This window comes from Lactuca virosa, chromosome 9 (assembly GCF_052849685.1).
Source record: "Lactuca virosa cultivar CGN04683 chromosome 9, Lactuca_virosa_CGN04683_v6, whole genome shotgun sequence".
Lineage (NCBI taxonomy): Eukaryota > Viridiplantae > Streptophyta > Magnoliopsida > Asterales > Asteraceae > Lactuca > Lactuca virosa.
In genome coordinates, this window is record NC_136434.1 from 275,417,084 (window position 1) to 275,437,395 (window position 20,312).

At 36.4% G+C, this 20,312-nt stretch overlaps 1 protein-coding gene across 1 annotated transcript; it reads left to right on the forward strand.

The window, feature by feature from the left end:
* The first annotated feature begins 689 nt into the window (after nucleotides 1-689).
* Nucleotides 690-5,414, forward strand: LOC145140551 (uncharacterized). The gene is made up of 5 exons (XM_079074003.1): nucleotides 690-701; nucleotides 758-1,648; nucleotides 1,763-2,003; nucleotides 2,104-3,666; nucleotides 3,760-5,414. Exons 1-5 carry the CDS (start codon nucleotides 690-692, stop codon nucleotides 5,412-5,414), a joined length of 4,362 nt encoding a protein of 1,453 aa, XP_078930129.1.
* Nucleotides 5,415-20,312: the final 14,898 nt, after the last annotated feature.

Here is a 20,312-nt window from a genome sequence, read left to right on the forward strand (position 1 = left end):
TGTTTGTTTGCGGATTATGTGGTAGTTAATTGGATTTTTAGGTGGTTATTTGTTTTCGTAGTTTTTGATATTTATTTCCTTGCAGATTTTTTGAAATGGGTTTTTACTACGTTTATTGAATTAATAATTTTTAGTTTATAAATTTAGTTTCTTTGTTTGACTATTTTTTTATATTATTTTATTTTGTTCTTTCTATTTATAGGATATTTACGTTGTTGTATATTAATTAAAACAAATATTTTACCAAAGAAAAAAATACAAATATTATTTAAATATTAACTAATCAATATGCATTTATCCAATTATTTAAGAAAAAAAACTATTGAAACCCTTAAAGAAATATATACCGAAAAAAAATTAATGAAACTTGAAACAAATACATATTGCATAAGGCAAACAAGCCTCGAAAAGATAACATGAAAAACAAAAACCGATAAAACATTACTTAAAGTATTGAAAAAAAACTATATAATTTAATGCAAATATCAATTTCATAAATAAAAATTTAGTTCAACTCAATCAATGTTCGAGTAATACGGTTATAAGTATTGTATATAACAATCGTTTTTCATTAAGTTGTGTTATGAAAAAAAATCAATTTATATATTATTATTTTTACGTTTTTACAATTGGCATGGTGATTGTAGACAAGGAAAATAGGCCTAATGATGTCATTCGACTAGACGTAAATGCACATAAAGGTACGTCTGATATGTGCAACATGATTATTACTTTAATTTTACGAATAATTCATCAGAAACAAAATAATGCAGAAAAAAGAAAAGCATATAACAAGACGTCTTATGAACGACGAAAGGAGAATAACAAGATTAGACGAATAGCCGATGGAGAGGTAAGTAGACAAAACGTGTCACATGTGACAAATTTGTGTACAGCCGAGGGGACCCTAACGGATATTACAAATAAAACTCCTACAAGTGTATTGGATGTTGCTCAAAGGAGGTCGATTCAGAACAGAAAGGCCTATCAACGACGAAAGGAGCGAAACTTAGCGACAACGCCTAAAGAAATTCTACAGGAGGATCCATATGACTTTGTTTATAATGGTATCCCTAAAGAACATCGTGTGTTGAAGGGGCAAAAAGCATGTGTTCATTGTGGAGCAAAACGATTCCAATTTGAATTCCCTACCTTTTGTTGCATGGGTGGTAAAACAAAGTTGGCACATTCCTCTATCCCAGAAGAATTACTCGAACTCTTCACATCTCGAAACGAATTAGGCAAGACCTTTAGACACATGATACGAGCATACAACAGTAACTTTTCATTTGCATCAATAGGCGTGAATGTGGATAAAACAATGACAAATATGACATCTGGAGTATACACTTTTTGTGTGAATGGAGGAATATATCATAGAATCGATCAGTTAATCCCAAGGGATGGAAAACCTCGGTACTTACAGTTGTATTTTTATAATGCTGATTATGGGATGTCACATAGACTCAAATGGAAGAATATTGATAAACAAATTACTCAAAAGTTGATCCGTGTTCTTGCCATAAACCCATACGTGCAAATATTTCGAAGACTTTCTGATCTAGGTCCACTTGACAATTACAGAGTCACTTTGAATGCATCAGTAGAACTTGACCAAAGGGTATACAACAGACCGACCACATCCGAGGTACCATAATAATTATTGTCTATTAATTATAAAATAAATATATCATGTATGACATACAAATGTATATATTACACACTATATTTAATCATATCGTTTCCATAATAAAAATTCTAGGTCGCTGGTATTTGGATTGAAGGTAACGACAACATAGCCGCATATAGACGAAGTATTATCGTGTATGGCAGATCCGACAAACCACGAACAATTCAATCTTACTGGGGATGTTATGATCCATTGTGTTATCCTTTATTTTTTCCTAATGGTGAGTCTGGATGGCATTCTAATATCCCAAGACATGGATTTCCCATCAATAATATTATTAACGACGACGATGACATCCATGATGATTTAGGAGGTACACATATCCTAACTTTTTAAATTTTAGTTAAATTTACAAAGATTACATGTTTGTATAAATCATTAATTTTTTTTTTCACGACATCAACATTATGTAGACTCTAATACAAAAGGAGGGCGGAATACTGTAAGTATGCGAGAGTACTATTGCTATATGTTTCAAATCCGGTCAAATTATAATGTAATTTTGTTGGGAGGGAGATTACTACAACAGTTTGTAGTAGATATCTACATCAAGCTTGAGACTTCACGTTTGGAGTTTTGTAGAAAAAACCAGTCAAAAATAAGAGTAGATTTATACCAAGGTGTTGTGGACTGTGTTAATGCCGGTGAGGTTCGATCGAATATGATAGGGCAACGTGTTGTGTTGCCTGCAAGTTTCATCGGAGGCCCACGTGACATGCGGCGACGATTTCTTGATGCCATGACTTTAGTTCAAGATGACGGGAAGCCTGACATATTTCTTACAATGACATGCAATCCAAACTGGCCGGAAATAAAAGATGAGTTACTCCCTTGGCAGACAGCTCAAGATCGACCGGACCTTGTGTCAAGAGTTTTTCGTGCTAAGTTAGAGGATCTTAAGAAACAACTCTTCACGAAACACGTCCTCGGCGTGGTGGGTGCGTATGTTTATGTCATTGAGTTTCAAAAGCGGGGTTTGCCACATGCACATTTCCTCTTGATAATGATGCCTCCATATAAGCTTACTAATGCAGATGAGTACGACAAAATAGTATGTGCTAAAATTCCAGACCCGATAAGGCATCCTAAAATGCACCAATTGGTCGTCTCACACATAATACATGGTCCTTGCGGTGGCTTAAACTCTGACTGTCCTTGTATGAATAATGAGCAAAAGAAATGTCGTTTTAGATACCCTCGACAATTCAATGAAACCACCGTACAAGGAAAGGACTCTTATCCCGTGTATCGAAGGAGAGATAATGGTATAGAGGTGGACATACGAGGAAATAAGATGGATAACAGATGGGTGGTCCCGTATAACCCAAAGTTGTTGATGATGTTTAACTGTCATATGAATGTTGAGGTCTGCTCGAGTATTACCTCTGTGAAATATGTGTTTAAGTATATTTACAAAGGTCATGATAAACAAGTTATCAATATTGATCTGGATGGAGAACGTATTGTTATCGATGAGATTAAACGGTTTCAGGATGCACGATATGTCTCGCCTCCCGAGGCAATATGGAGGATTTTTAGCTTCGCACTTTCTCAGATACATCCTTATGTGATGGATTTGCATGTACATCTCCCAAACCAACAGATGGTTAGGTTCAGTAAGGATGATACGCTGACTAGCGTTGTTGAGAATGAGAAAGATAAGAGATCAATGTTGACTGCGTTTTTTCTAAAAAATAAAGAAGATATCCGTGCAAGAGAATATAAATACAGAGATTTTCCTAAAAAGTTTACGTGGGATCCGAATTCACGTCGTTGGAATCATCGAAAACTAGGATTAATGCAAGGTCGTTTGGTTTCTGCTAATCCTGCTGAAGGGGAGCGATACTATCTTCGCCTACTTTTATTGCATATTAGTGGTCCTACGTGTTTTGAAGATCTCTATACGGTGAACAACGTAAAACACCCAACATTTCGAAAAGCAGCTCTTGAAAGAGGGTTGATAGAGTCTGATGATGGTTTATCACAATGTCTTACATAGGCTTCTTTCTTTCAATTTCCCAATGTTCTTAGAAGGTTGTTTGCAACGATATTGAGTTTTTGTGCGCCAGGGGATGTTCGTAGGTTATGGGATGACCACTACAATGCTCTTTCAGAAGATTATAGGCGACAATATGGAAGTGTTGAAAGAGTCCAAAATATGGTCCTCACTGACATCATGATATTCCTACAATCTATGGGTAACGATATTGATGATTTTGATCTTCCAAAGATAAATCAAAATGTCGATTTAGAATTTGGAGTTTTTCGTGAGGTACAAGAAGAATGCTCTATAGTTTTAGAACCTGAACATTTACAAGCCCGAGATTTTCTCAATCCTGAACAGAAATGTGCGTATGATGAGGTAACACGGCATGTCCATAATGATATTCCAGGAGTTTTCTTCATAGACGGTCCCGGTGGAACTGGAAAAACGTTTTTGTACAAAGCTTTACTTGCTAATATTCGTTCATGTGGTCATATTGCACTCGCGACCGCTTCTTCGGGTGTTACGGATAATAATATGCCAGGGGGGAGAACAGCTCACTCGCGCTTTAAAATTCCAATCAATCTTGAAAATAACTCGGTCTGCAAGATTTCAAGACAAAGTGGTACTGCTCAACTACTTAGGACTGCAAAAGTAATCATTTGGGACGAAGCGTCTATGGCTAAAAGACATGCATTGGAGGCAGTTGATCGTACAATGAAAGATATCACTGGGGTGATGCTCCCGTTTGGTGGAAAGATAATGGTTTTGGGAGGTGATTTCAGACAAGTGTTGTCGGTGGTTAGACGTGGAACACGAGCACAGACTGTGGATTCTAGCATACGAATGTCGCCTCTTTGGTCTTCGATTATCAAGTTGCGGTTAACTATAAATATGAGAGCACTATCTGATCCATGGTTCTCAGACTTTCTATTACGTGTCGGTGATGGAGTTGAAGAAACGGTGTATGGAAACTTTATTCGCATCCCTGATGATATGATAATTCCCTACACTAAAAAGGAAAAGTCATTGCATGCTTTGATTGATGCAATCTTTCCATCTTTTGAAATTAATAGATCTGAACCGGATTATATTATTTCGCGTGCAATACTATCCACAAGAAATGATAGTGTCGATGAGATTAATGATTATTTGATCGGCCGATTCCATGGAGAAGAGAGAATTTACTATAGTTTTGATGAAGCTGTGGACGATATAAATAACTTCTATCCCGTGGAATTCTTGAACACGCTCAGTGTTAGTGGTTTGCCCCCTCATTACTTAAGATTGAAAGTTGGATGCCCGATAATACTGTTACGGAATCTCGACCCGTCAAATGGATTATGTAACGGCACTCGATTGATATGTAAAAGTTTTCAGCACAATGTCATAGATGCCGAAATAGCTGTTGGTCAACATGCTGGAAAGAGGGTATTTTTGCCAAGGATTCCTCTAAGTCCGTCTGAAGATGACCTGTTCCCGTTCAAGCTTAAGAGAAAGCAATTTCCAATTCGATTATGTTTTGCAATGACAATAAATAAAGCTCAGGGACAAACAATTCCAAATGTAGGAATTTATCTTCCAGAATCGGTTTTCTTGCATGGCCAACTTTATGTGGCATTATCCAGAGGGATATCACATGCCACTACAAAAGTATTGGTGAAGCCCGATGAACAATTCAACGGCAGTGAAGTCTATACGTCAAATGTCGTGTATAAAGAAGTGTTGCGCGATCAATAATGATCAGCCAATCATGTGTTCGTATTCATTTTTAAAGAATCTCAACTTTTCATTTTTGATTATTTTTTATTCTGTTTCTACGAGCATGGCTCTTATTGATAATTGTTTATGTGCATTAAACTATTTAAGCAAAAAAATAATCCTATAAACGAAGTAATTTCTGAAAAAAAACCGCACCCGTCGCTTGCCGCGGGTAGACGGCTAGTATAATAATATGTCTTTGACGTTTAATGGTAAAGAATATTTAACTATAAAAGAACCTACTAAAAATATGATGTATAAAGAAGTGTTGCACGATTATTAGTTCACAATCAATCATATGTATATGTACATTCGTAAAGAATCCCAACATTGTGATGACATTGTAATTTTTTTAATGGTTGGTTGTGATGAGTGGTTTTCCTCACATATTAGTGTGATTTTAATCCATTAAAAATGATTATAGAGCTCTTTACTAAAAATCATAATTTTAACCTCTAAATTTATATAAAAGTTAGAATATTTTTTTAATATTTTTAGATTTAAGTTATCCATTTATACTTATAATGCATTAATTTAAAGCATTTAATGTATATGCCGGTTAGATGCATATCTTCCTTCTTAAAGAAACTAAAGACCTAAAGACAATGATCCTAACTTTTATTTTTTAAATGTAGTAAACTATTTGCGCAAAAGAAATAATCATATCTAGAAACTAAGGATGAGCATTGGAACCGACCCGAACCGGAACCGGCCCGGGAACCGAACTTGGTGGAAATAGGAACCGAACCGGACCGCCGGTTCTACCGGTTCCTGGTTCCAAAAATCCACAAGAATATCGTCCCGGTCCCGGCCCTATCGGTTCTATCCGGTTCCGGTTCCGATACAGATTCCGGCCGGTTCCCCGATCCAAATGCTCATCCGTACTAGAAACTAATTTCTGAAAAAAAAAAAAAAAAACTATTCGCACCCATCGCTTGGCGCGGGTAGACGGCTAGTATATATATATATATATATATATATATATATATATATATATATATATATATATATATATATATATATATATATATATATATATATAAGTTAATTCAATCAGATTAATATTTCCTTTGTAACATGTTGAGCAAAGGGGATACTTTCATGAATATTACATATCAAACAGAAAACATATATAAATTATAATAGGTATAATTTATGGAACTCTTTAACTATTATCACAAACTAGTTATACAAAGTTTAACAGATTACTCTTGTACAAATACTTCACATGCAAGAATACTAGAGAAAGATCATTCTATCAGTTTATCATTTATTCAAAAACGACTTTTAATCATTTGTTATATATTTAATCATCAATATGCTTTTTGTGAGACAATGTTTAGTTGCTTATTCCATTAGGAAATACAGATAAAGTCCTAATATTATAACCAGAATCTTCGGATAGAGAGCGAGACAAATGTGTATAGATCTATACGGGATTGACAATCCCGCACTCAGATTGTTAGCTGTAGCCGGGCAGGCATGCCTATGAGTGACAAATGTCGTTAACAGTTCTGACGCCTACAAAGCTTCATAGCAGGCAGTTAGTCATAGTATGGTTATAAAAACTCACTAAAAAGATATGAACAAATACGATTAGTATATAATTGGTTAAACCAAAGAGTACGAATACAAAGTACTGGTTTTATAATAATACGATTTACAGTATTAAATTACAATTTACAACTTCAGCTAATGGAGCTCGGGATACTCACTTTTAAAGGATTTTCAAAGAGTACAATTACAAAACCTAGAAAACATAAACAATACAGAAAACATTCTTTTATAGTTTTATTGAATTAAAACTATGTTAAACTACTTTATAGTTTTATTGAATTAAAACTATGTTAAACTACTTTCTAGTTTTATTGAATTAAAACTATGTTAAACTACTTTATAGTTTTATTGAATTAAAACTATGTTATACTACTTTATAGTTTTACTGAAACTAAGTTACACCATTTTATATTACAATAATACTCACACAGAACGGTTTTATGGGATTAAAACTACTTTTCAGTTATATCATAAAATATATGATTTTCTGGAATAATGAATATACGCTCTCTTTCAAGGATCATATAGAAAACTTTTAAACCTAAATACTTATGCACTCACTCAACTTAAATGTTGATACTCTCTTTTCAAAATAATTTTATTCTCAGGGAACCAGTAGACAGGTACATCCCAGGTACATCCCCGGAATCTTCATAAGACGAAGTTGTATAGAGTCACGTCTTCTATCTTTTGTAATATAACTTTTGATGTCATATATACAATGACTTGAATACATATGTAAAAATTATACTTTATTAATATAATGGTTGTTGTACTTTGATTACTATGATGCATGTGTTGTGATACTTAACATGAAGTCATCCACCCCCGGACGTTTCCGCCGCTCCGGTTTGGGGGTGTGACATATTGGTATCAGAGCATTGTTTATAGTGAACTCAGTATATCAATTCATAAAAGATATACAACTATAAATACATTGGGACTAAAGAGCTCTGACTACAAGTATACTTTTAAAATATAAATATTTTATAAAAAGTATACTAACACTCATATATATACAAGAACAACATCACAGTCAGAATAACATAAAAGTATTTGGATGTTGGACACTGTAGTTAAACCTAGACAGTTATGTAATCATATATGGGATAAATATAGGCTGATCACCTATATTTATTTGAGATACGACCAATATGTGTTTGGGAATCATGGTAGTGTTGCGACAAGTCTAAAACTTACCAACTCTACACATACAGAAGAACTCTAACAACAGAACATAAAGTTAAAATATTATAGGAGTATTTTAGGTACTATAATACTAAGTACCAACTATGTGAAATCAAAGGACCCTTGCTAGTAGGTCTATAAGTACTAAGTGAATACATAATGATTATATATGATTAAGGTTTTATAGACTTAGAATGGGTGGTCTAGCTTTACTTCATTTTCCTTGTTTGGATGTGGATATAGAGTAAGATCATTTATTCGAAGGCCTATTCGACCCGAGTTATATATGTTAGTATAAATTATGTACTTATAGAAGTACCCAGTATGAGTCATACCATACAACATACATTATCTATTAACTGTAAGTTTCTTTTATGGAAACTTGAAATTGTTTATTTATCTTTACTAGATATTTCTTATATCCCTATTCTCGCATAAATATCGTGGCTGGATTTCATCTACCGGGAGACCCGTACTTTCCCAATAAAGGGAAATGGAGGATGGCTCGACGCAGAGCCAGTATATGACCCTGTGGTTCCAATAGAAGAAGATTTTCCAGAAGATTCTGACTCGGAATCAGAAGCTTATAACCCACCTCAAGTTGCCCAAAATCCCAATTCTCTACAGAATTTCCATGGCCCGACACCGTAGTGGGCAGTGAACTTAGATAGGCAGAGTCATGAGCAGGGTCAGAACCATCCTTACAATGGAGACCGAAGCTTCTACGACCTTGATGAAGGAGGCTCAGCAGACAGAGCTCTTCCAGTGTTAGTTCGTCGTATTGCGCGTAACAATGAACAAGGAAGAGCTGCTATCGACCAAGTCATGTAGGTTAATGCTACCACTAGAGTTAACACAGTTTGCCTACACCACGTGATTGAAAACTATGGAACAACCAGAAATCTCACCGAAGCCTTGCGAAGGGAACTGGCTGCAACCCGAACTAAAGTTAAAGAACTTCGGGATCGCCAAGTATCATTGGAAAGACACATGTTTGAAACAGAGCGCCAGTTGGCTAAAACCAAGACTGAAACTAGTAGGAAACCAAACCACACTCCTCGCGAGTAGAGCATACTCTACTTACTCTTTTGGATATATAGATTAAGTCTATGTATATGCACTAGTGATATTTTCATATTCATAGTACCACCTTGAGATTTCATTTCTCGATAGGTCGGTATGCTGCCAAGTTTTTCCGTTAAGCTGGTATATTGTAGACCTTTTACAAGGTCAAATTTTCCGAACTCTATGTATCTATTATACCAATGAAATTGAATGACATCTTATTTCCTTTGAAAAATCACTATCCAATTTCACATCATCGCTTTGCAATTTATTCCTTGTGGTAACTTCTATTATAAACTCTTTGCAGAATACATGCTGAACTAGAGTAATTAGTTTAAAGACATCTGATTTATAATCACTATTGACGTCTTACCACCATTACATCTTTTATAAACTTATTGGTTAAAAGATGCCGCCTCGAACTTAAACACACCATAGAAATACAAGAAGGCAACAAATCACTACAACTTAAACTAGGGCAATCATACTAAGGACAGAGAGTAGAAGAGACCGTTCACGAGTCATGCGAGGTGACAGGACACCTTATACGAAGTGACAGACGACACTACTCACAATATGCATTAGACTTATCGCCTCTTTCTTCCTAAGTAATAACATTAAATTAAATGAAATACGCCATTCCAAAGCATATAAAACCCGAGCCAACTTAAGGTTTTAACACCAATATTCTGTTTTGGTAACTTCAGCACTTTTACAATTACCTATTTCTACTCAATACCATAAAAACATTATAGGGATGTCGGTCTAAACATTTAAAACCATACAGAAAAATGAGAAATTTGTAAGGTTATATAAATAAATGGTGTACAACTATCAACTGCATTAGTTATTTACGAACTCGTTTCCTTTCATGCATCAGAATCATGTCTTCACATGGAAGTAACCGGTCAACTGATGAAAACCCGATCCTACATATAGACTCCGCTACATTCCAAGCCGCCGTAACAGCTGCCGTGACAGCTGTCATGGCGCAATTCAACGCTAACAACATGAACAAAAATAGAAACAGTGTTGACAATTCAGACCGTAGTAACAACCAAGGAAATCAATAAGTGTCAGTCATCAAAAATACCACAACACATAAACCTAAGAGCAAGAATCAAAGTTCTGGAACAAAAGGAAGGGTTAAACTTCGCAAGATCCCCCCAAGAAACAACGGATATTGGCCATCCATACTGCTACCGTTCCTACTGCTGTCCATGTTACCCCTACCCCAGCAAAGCAATATGCTGGTAATCTGCCAAAGTGCAACAAGTGTAACTTCCATCACAAGGGAGTATGCAGAGTTATGCACTGTAAAAACTGTAATAAGAATAGACATACTGTCCAATGCTGTAGGACACCGGTCCAACACATCACTTCAACCACCGATGCTAGTACAAGTCAAGTATGTCATGTATGTGGTGAAACATGACATTACAAGAGAAATTGTCCAACAGAGAGGAATGATGGACGAGAGGGAGGAGTTCAAAGACAGGACATAACGAATCAACGAGGAACCTACTAGTATCTTTGGTATGTTTCCAATTAACAATAATTAAGCGTCGAAATTTCACAAAAGTTTTTGATAATTATAAATTTAAAAATTATAAATGGTCTTTTCGTTCAAATTAACACATCATTCATATAAAAACTAAAGATCCTTGCAGGTGAGCTATGATGGCTTAGTATATACACTAGAGTCATTTATAATTAAGATTTGTAGGCTTAGACTGAGTGATTCCGCCTCATTTCCTGTTCCTTGTTTAGTTTTGGATTTAGGACAGAGTCACTCAATCGACTGTCTTTCCAATCTTATGTATACATGACTTGTATACACCAAGAGATTATAGAAGGACCTGTTAGGGATTATTTTATGAAAGTTCATCATTTTCAATTATCAGAACACTCGTACTGCTAATACTCGCTAAATGCGAAACAAAATGTTCGCAGTAGTAATTACAAGGATAAAACTGAAAGCACTGAAAACATATACATAGAATAGTCCATCGTTCTAACTATCATTTCTTCCAAATCGACTTGAAATCCGTTACTATCAGAAGTTCTAACGTCGTCATTCGATGTAGTTGTCTTGTTCATCACCATACCAATTTCTTGTGCTACGTAAAGACCCTTTGCCTTAAACGGCCGTCTAACGAAATCCTTTCAACTTATAACGACAAACTCAACACAAATCTCTGTATCGTATCTCGTTTCAAAACTCAAAAGTGCCCATGCGAAGGGTACCACGCCTTTCTAGCTTACTCCATAGACAAGAAACTTAAATTGAAACACCGAAGATGTTTTGGAAGTCCGTAACCTCTCGAAGTATCTCCAATAGATCTCCCAAGAATACCACTCGTACAACAAGTCAAGTTCGAGAATAGAGACTAAGGACCCGTGCAGTTAACCTATCACTACTAAGTGTATACGCGAGGGTGGTATATAATTAAGATTTTACAGATTTAGGATGTGTGATTCCACCCTATTTCCTGTTCCTTGTTTGGTTGTGGACTTGGGGCAGAGTCACTCATCCGACCGTCTTATCAATCTTAATTATATACGACTTGTATACACGAGGTGAAGATGAATGGACCAGGTATGAGCCCTACCATGAACTTCAGGACAAAATCTGCCCAGAACTATGAATGGACCTCCTACCAGTTAGATAAAAGTAGTCAAGTAAGACAAACCTACACATTCTCCTATCTTAAGTACAGCTACCATCTACAAACGACGGACAGATTGAGGGGATGATTCAAACGTTAGAAGACATGCTGAGAGCATGTATAATTGACTTTGGTAAATCTTGGGATACCCATTTACCACTAGTTGAATTTTTGTATAATAACAGTTATCATACAAGCATTAAGGTTACTCCATTCGAAGCTCTCTACGGTCGCAAGTGCAGATCACCTATGTGTTGGGCTGAAGTGGGTGACACACAACTAACTAGAGGTTCTGTTCCAGACAGCGCTCTCACTGGTCCGAAGATCATTGGAGAAACTACTGAGAAGATAATACAAATTCGAGAACGACTTAAAGCCTCCAGAGACAGACATAAAAGCTATGCAGACAAAAGGAGAAAACCCTTGGAATTCTAGGTTAGTGACTGCGTCATGTTGAAGGTCTCACCCTGGAAGGTCATGATACGCTTTGGAAAGCATGGAAAACTTAATCCAAGGTACATCGGACCATTCTAGATTCTTTCTAGAATCGGTCTAGTAGCTTACAAACTCAAACTCAAACTACCTCAACAACTCTGTAACATACATCCTATCTTTCACGTGTCTAACTTAAAGAAGTGCTTATCTGACCAGACTCTTGTAATCTCACTTGATGAAATCGAATTAAACGAGAGTCTACACTTCATAGAAGAACGAGTGGAAATCATGGATAGGGAAGTCAAAACGAACAAAACAAAGTCGTATACCAATAATGAAGGTTCGTTGGAATGCCGAACGAGGACCTGAATTCACTTGGGAACGGAAAGATCAGATGAAAGAAAAATATGTGCATCTTTTCCCTAGTCCATGAATACCACTTTAGAAATAATTTCGGTACGAAATTCCCTCTAACGGGGGATAATGTAACAACCCGATATTTCAAGTCAATGTAATAGTCTAGGTCAAATTGTAACTTATTTTGAAATAATAAAAATAGAAATTTATTGAGATGAAAATAAGCGTAAAAAAAAATTGTTCAATAATCTTAATTGAGATGAATAAAGTGGTAGAGATCATAACAAGGTTTCCGAAAATATAAAGAACACTGAAATCCGAGTTATAACGAAGAAGTTATGACCAATCGAAAATCCGCGACAAAACCGGCAAAACACTGTTTGGCGTAAAAAGTGAGTATTCAATAAAATGCTTTCTAGCCTTAGGTATCTAAATGAAATTCGTAGAATGCGTTAAACCGTGAACGTACATAAAAAGAACGTCCAAATCTTACTTCGTATGAAGAAGTTATAATTTTCTAAAATTCGACATCGCAGTACACAGCCCGAAATTTGAAATAAAGATCAAACGATTTTTAGCCGACACAACCTAAACGAGAATCAAATGTCTCATCAATAGTAATACAACGCTAAAAAGACAGACGAAAACGGACATCGGGTGAAGAAGTTATGAATTTTTAACGGATTTTCCTGTCCCGGTCTGTTAAAAATAATAATATTAAAAATAAAGACAAAATTAGCCGACGGAGTAAAAACGAAAGTTGTAGAGTATAATTTCACCTACGTGTGGATATGAAGAACGTCAAAAATGGAACTCGTATACAAAATATATGAATTTTTAAAGTTCTAGGTACAAACTTCGAGGATGACCGAAGTCGTACGCCAAGCGTACGTCGTATATACGCCCAGTGTACTCGGAAACAAGGTCAGAAGCCAGCCACGTCACCTCTTTCTTCGTACAGAGCACACGCATCTACGTATGAGTCCCGGGAACCGAACTCAAGCCACGTAGCATCTACGCGAAGCGTACGAGGGTACGCCCAGCATACCGAAGTATGCCCAGCCTACCGTGGTATGCCCAGCGTAATAAGAAGCTTCGGATCCCCTATAAAAGGCATGCGAGACTTTCCGGATTTGTTTGTTAATTTTCAATCTCTTTCACCCCAAACACCCTCTTAAGCCATTTTAAAACCCCCTGAAGCCTCGGGAACATCCCTAACACCCGAAGAAAGCCCGAAGCACCCGATATCCTCGGGAAAATAATCTTTTCCAGTCGAAACTCTGCCTGTGTAAAGCCCGATTTTCAACAAAAATTCTCGGTTTCGTCAAGGAAAACCATTTTTAGAAACGAAGTGATGTCCAAATCACTACCTTTTATCAGGTGAGTTCATACCCCTGCGTTTTTACTGTTTTTCACTGTTTTAGGGGGGAATACAAGTCTAACACAAGAATATTGTGTTTACAAATAAATAACTTTTTTTATATTTTTCAAATGACTTTAAATGTTATATAAATTCTTATTAATTTATATTTAGCCAAAATCATATATATATATATATATATATATATATATATATATATATATATATATATATAAGATATAAAGGGCTTCGGACTGATAATTCGCTTTATTTCCCTTTTCCTTGTTTGAATGTGGGCTCAGAGTAGAATTATTTGTCCGAATGTCGTTTCAATTTTAATTATATTATATATATATATATATATATATATATATATATATATATATATATATATATATATATATATATATAAAAGTTAATTCAATCAGGTTAATATTTCCTTTGTAACATGTTGAGCAAAGGGGATACTTTCAGGAATATTACATATCAAACAGAAAACATATATAAATTATAATAGGTATAGTTTATGGAACTCTTTAACTATTATCACAAACTAGTTCTACAAAGTTTAACAGATTACTCTTGTACAAATACTTTATATTCAAGAATACTAGAGAAATATCATTCTATCAGTTTATCATTTATTCAAAAACGACTTTTAATCATTTGCTATATATCTAATCATCAATATGCTTTTTGTGAGAGAATGTTTAGTTGCTTATTCATTTAGCCAATACAGATAAAGTCCTGATATTTTAACCAGAATCTTTGGATAGAGAGCGAGAAAAATGTGTATAGATCTATATGGGATTGACAATCGCGCACTCAGACTGTTACCTACAGTCGGGCAAGCATGCCTATGAGTGACAAATGTCGTTAACATTTCTGACGCCTACAAAGCGTCATAGCAGGCAGTTAGTCATAATATGGTTATAATAACTCACCAAAAAGATATGAACAAATACGATTAGTATATAGTTGATTAAACAAAAGAGTACGAATACAAAGTACTGGTTTTACAATAATATGATTTACAGTATTATATTACAATTTACAACTTCAGCTGATGGAGCTCGGCATACTCACTTTTACAAGATTTTCAAAGACTACAATAACAAAACCTGGAAAACATAAACAATACAGAAAACATTCTTTTATAGTTTTATTGAATTAAAACTACTTTATAGTTTTATTGAATTAAAACTATGTTAAACTACTTTATAGTTTTATTGAATTAAAACTATGTTATACTACTTTATAGTTTTACTGAAACTAAGTTACACCATTTTAGATTACAATAATACTCACACAGAACGGTTTTATGGGATTAAAACTACTTTTCAGTTACATCAAAAAATATAGGATTTTATGGAATAGTGAATATAAGCTCTCTTTCAAGGATCAGATAGAAAACTTTTAAACATAAATACTTATGCACTCACTCAACTTAAATGTTGATACTCTATTTTCAAAATACTTGTATTCTCAGGGAACCAGTAGACAGATACATCTTCGGGATCTTCAGAAGACGAAGTAATATAGAGTCACGTCTTCTGTCTTTTGTAATATAACTTTTGATGTCATATATACAATGAATTGAATACATATGTAAAACTTATATTTTATTAATACAATGGTTGTTGTACTTTTATTACTGTGATGCATGTGTTGTGATACTTAACATGAAGTCATCCACCCCCGGATGTTTCCGCCGCTTCGGTTTGGCGGTGTGACATTTTCTAAATAATGAACTTGACACTGAAGTATATCTCCAACAGCCTCCCGGTTTTTGTCAATCTCTCATATCCGAACTACTGCTATAAACTCCGAAAAGTTGTTTATAGTCTCATGCAAGCTCCTCGTGCCTGGTACGAGACCCTCACCGACTTTCTCAAATGATCAGGTTTTCAAAGAGGTATTCTCGATCCTACTCTGTTTCGAAGGTCAAATGGAAAACATCTCATGCTTGTCCAAATTTATGTTGACGACATCATTTTTGGATCCACCGATTCATCAGTGGTTGCTGAATTTGCTAAGTTAATGGGTAGTCGATTCCAAATGAGTATGAATCATAAACTAAGCTTCTTCCTAGGTCTCCAAGTTAAACAACCCAACAGAGGAATCTTTATTCACCAAGAAAAGTACATCTCGGAACTACTCAGGAAATATTCAATGGACACCTGTGCCTCGGAAAAGGTACCTATGGGATTCGGACACAATATCTTTTCAAACCCTTCAGGTGTTGCTATTGAAGAAAAGAAGTACAGAGGAATGATTGGATCACTACTTTAACTTACATCAAGTCGTTCGGACATCATGTTTTCAAAATGTTTGTGTGCCAGATTTCAAGTTAATCCAAAGATGTCTCATCTCTTGGCCGTCAAGTAAATATTTCGATACCTCAAAGGTACAAAGAATCTCGGAATCTGGTATCCAGCAAACGAGAGTTTTCTCCTTCAAACATATTCTTATTTGAACTATGGCGGTCTTTAATTGGATCGAAAAAGCACATCTGATGGCTGTCAATTTTTAGGTGGTCGTTTGGTTAGCTGGTCATTGAAGAAACAAAATTGCATCGCACTCTCAACAGCTGAAGCGGGATACATTGTTGCTGCCAGCTATACATCTCAAGTTCTTTGGATGAAATCACAGCTCCTAGACTATGGTTACCGGTTTCAACAAATTCGATCTATTGTGATTCACAAAGTGCCATTGCCATTTCTCATAATCCAAATCAACACTCAATGATGAAACACATTGATATACGGTACCGTTTTATTAAAGATCATGTTTTAAATGGTAACATTGAAATTATTTTTGTTCCATCTGACGATGAAATTGCTGATGTCTTTACTAAGGCATTAGACGAAACCAAATTCAATAGTTTTCTGAACGAAATGGGTATGATCATGTCTGATCCTCAGTTCCTTCAAGAGGTTTGCACTCTCTGATGGCAACATCAGAAAATAAAAAATGTTCCGGAATCAAATTTTAATCCATCTTGGAACTGTCACCTCTCGGAATGAATAGGATCATTTTACTTGTCTTCTTGTCTAACCACCTCTTGTAGTTTTAAGTTGTATAGCTCACTTTGTCCTATGGATTCCATAACTAATATAGTCTCGTTGGTATCAATCTCACCTTGGAACTTACTTCATAAGATCATCCCGGAATTCAAATCGGAACGATATTGAACTCTCTTCTCTCATCTTGTCCGGAATTCGATCTCGGAGTTTTTCAAAAATCTCACTCCGGACCTTTGACTCCGGAATTTCTTCAAAATTTCACTCTGGAATTTTTTTTTAATTTTACTCCGGAATTTTTTATTTTTTCACTCCATACTCTTGGCACCTAAGTCTTTTCAAAAATTCATTCCGGACCTTATGGCTCATATGTTTTCATTCCGGACCCTATCTCATGTTTCGAGATCATTCGTTTCTTTTTTAATCCCTCATGATTAGAAACTGTTTTCAAAACATTCCGGAACCTTTTGCTTCAAAATCACTTTTCAAAGTCTTCTCGATGTTCCGAGACCATTTCATAAGTTCATTCCGGACATTCATTTGTCACAGATTCATTTTCAAAGCACCTCGAAACCTCTTTTATTCCGAAATAAATTATTTTGTGAAAAGATCACAGGTTTTTTTCATTATATCATTCGAAACGTTTTTCCACTAACTCTAACGGTTATATTTTAATGATAATTATCTATTGGCCCCTGAAAAGCACAATTTTTGCACACGTCTTCAAAAAGCAAACATCATGTCATATGGCGACGGTTTCCATTCTTCACGTTAAATCAGTATTGCTTTAGTTGATGCAGGTCAACTCAGTATAAATTTGGGGGACACATTAAATGCGATCCGTTTTCTAATACAAGTTTCATCATTGCTTTTCCAACCCGACCCATTTGTTTCCTGAACCATTAAAAGCCCGTCGAAATCCCTTTTACCCGTTACGCTCTCAGAACTCTCATTCCAACCTTTCTCTCTCAGATAAAAGTGTTCTTAACGCTTTCAACCTCCAACAATGGCTTCCACTCAAACTGCTCCCAAAACCGCCAAAATCTGCCCCCAAAAAGAAATCGTCAAAAGGTTCTTCTTCGACAATGTCAACAGAGCCCTTCCTCAGAGACACTATCCAACTATTTTCTCTAGACCCAAATGATTACGATGAGTCGATTCGTGTCATGATCGAGTTCATCGCTCATCACCCGATTGCTATGCCACTCACTAAGATACCAAACCCACCTATTCCCATATGTTTACTTCACACAGCTTTCGAACGCATCAAGATTGACAACGACATTCTTGAGACAAAGATTACTAGAGATAGTGTAACACCTGTTCTAGGAATTACTTAATTTATTTAAGTTTTAAGGTTTTGGTGCATAGACTCGGCGAGTTAGGAGTTCAACTCGTCGAGTAGAGAGATTTTGGAGGACGCGGATCGGGACCTACTCGACGAGTCGGAAGGCCAGACTCGGTGAGTAGGAGCTGTAAAGAGAAACCCTAATTTTTAGGGTTTGCACCCTATTTAAGGAACATAAACTGCCCCCTGTGGCCTCCTTTATCATCCTACTACCCAGAGAAAACCCTAATTCGACCTTACACTTTCTTAATAGAGAGTAAGAGCCTTGTGAGTGATTTTTGGGGCATTTGTGAAGGAATCTAGAGCTTCAAGAGGAAGGAGCAAGGGGAGGAGCAGTAGATCCAACATCTACATCATATTGGCCAGCATCGTAAGGTATAAAGTCGTGAACTTGATCTCTAGTTGCTTATCTCTCTTTGCTTGGAAGTAAATGGCCATTCTTGGTGCAAAATGGAGTCGAACTTGGATTTGGACTTATCACAAGGATAGGGTTCCAGATCTGGACCTCTTTAGGTCCCAAATTCCATAAAGTTGCTTCCTTTATGCAGTTTAGTCAATTCCCATGCACAAAAATCTTGTAAGAAGCCTAGTCTTGAAGTTATAACCTTGAAGGACCTTACATGCACATAAATTTTGCAACTTTGCATGGTATCTGCACTAAGAGAGCTTGGATCTGGAGTTTGGGACCTTAGATCCCACTGAAAAGGGCTGAACTTGAAGAAGACTGAAGGAACTCATCGAGTTCCTTATCTGAGTCGACGAATCAAGTAAGGTTTGCCCATTTTCGGGATCAGCCGAGCCAAGTAAGTAGTTCCTTAATGTGTTAGCCATGTTATATTGATATTTGAGCTTTGATAATCGTATGGATTTTTCTATGTGTATGCTTTTTAAATTGTATACGGTTAGGAGCTTATAGCCTAAGAATGATTGATTTGGCCTTATTTCCTGTTCCTTGTTTGGTTGTGGTCCTAGGGTAGAATTTCTTATTCGATAGTCTATTTGATCCTTTTCTGTGTATAATTTGCATGCATAAAGGCAACCTGTTATGATTGGTCTGATTGATGTGAGTAGAGCAAATCTTAGGATAGCCTAGGATTTGACATATGCGGTAGTCTGTGGGATATGGTTTATTTTGGGATGAATTGGAGTTATTAGGTAGAGCCTTGAGGAAAGGTACAGGTAGGTGTGGAAAGTAGTATTGGGCCCGTACTACTGAAAGCACAGGACCTGTACCCGAATCAATGTTAGATCTGACAGCTCTAAGGAGGACCGGCGTGGGAAGATCCCCTATAGAGATGTCCTGATTATTATGGTCTATGACATTTCAGTTCAGCATGGTGGTGACATGATTTGGGACAGGGGGATCAGGATCAGAATCAGGATCTGGTTCCAGAACGGGCAGCGGTGCAGAGCCCATCGATGAGAGGTTGCGCGAGATAATTGCAGCCGAGGTTACGAAGGGCATCCTTGACACGACCCCAGTGATCTTTGGGACGGTCAAGGAGGGTATGCTGGAGGTCATGGAGGATAGGCTTAGGTTATTTAGAGCTGAGATTGCTACGGGCCAGATCGGGGCCCGAAGTCCATCATTTCGGGAGTTCAAGGCATGTGGAGCGCTGGAGTTTTTCGGGGTCAGGGACCCCATAGTGAGTCGACGCTGGGTGGCGGACATTGAGAACGCCCAAGCACGAGTTCTTGCCCGAATGCGGAGATGGTGGGTTTTGCTTCATGTGTGCTAAGAGACAGAGCCCAAGATTGGTGGGGAGAGGTAACCATCCAGGTGGGAGCAGCCGGTATGGCTGAGATGAGGTGGGCCGAATTTGTTCGGCAATTTGACTTGGAGTTTGCACCACCCATTGAGGTGTAACGGATGGT

Bases quoted from the DNA above. Each gene is read 5' to 3' on its own strand.
- LOC145140551 (XM_079074003.1), top strand. The intron at 2,004-2,103 runs GTACACATATCC...AACATTATGTAG, and splicing joins CATCCATGATGATTTAGGAG to ACTCTAATACAAAAGGAGGG. The intron at 3,667-3,759 runs GTTTATCACAAT...TTTGTGCGCCAG, and splicing joins GTTGATAGAGTCTGATGATG to GGGATGTTCGTAGGTTATGG.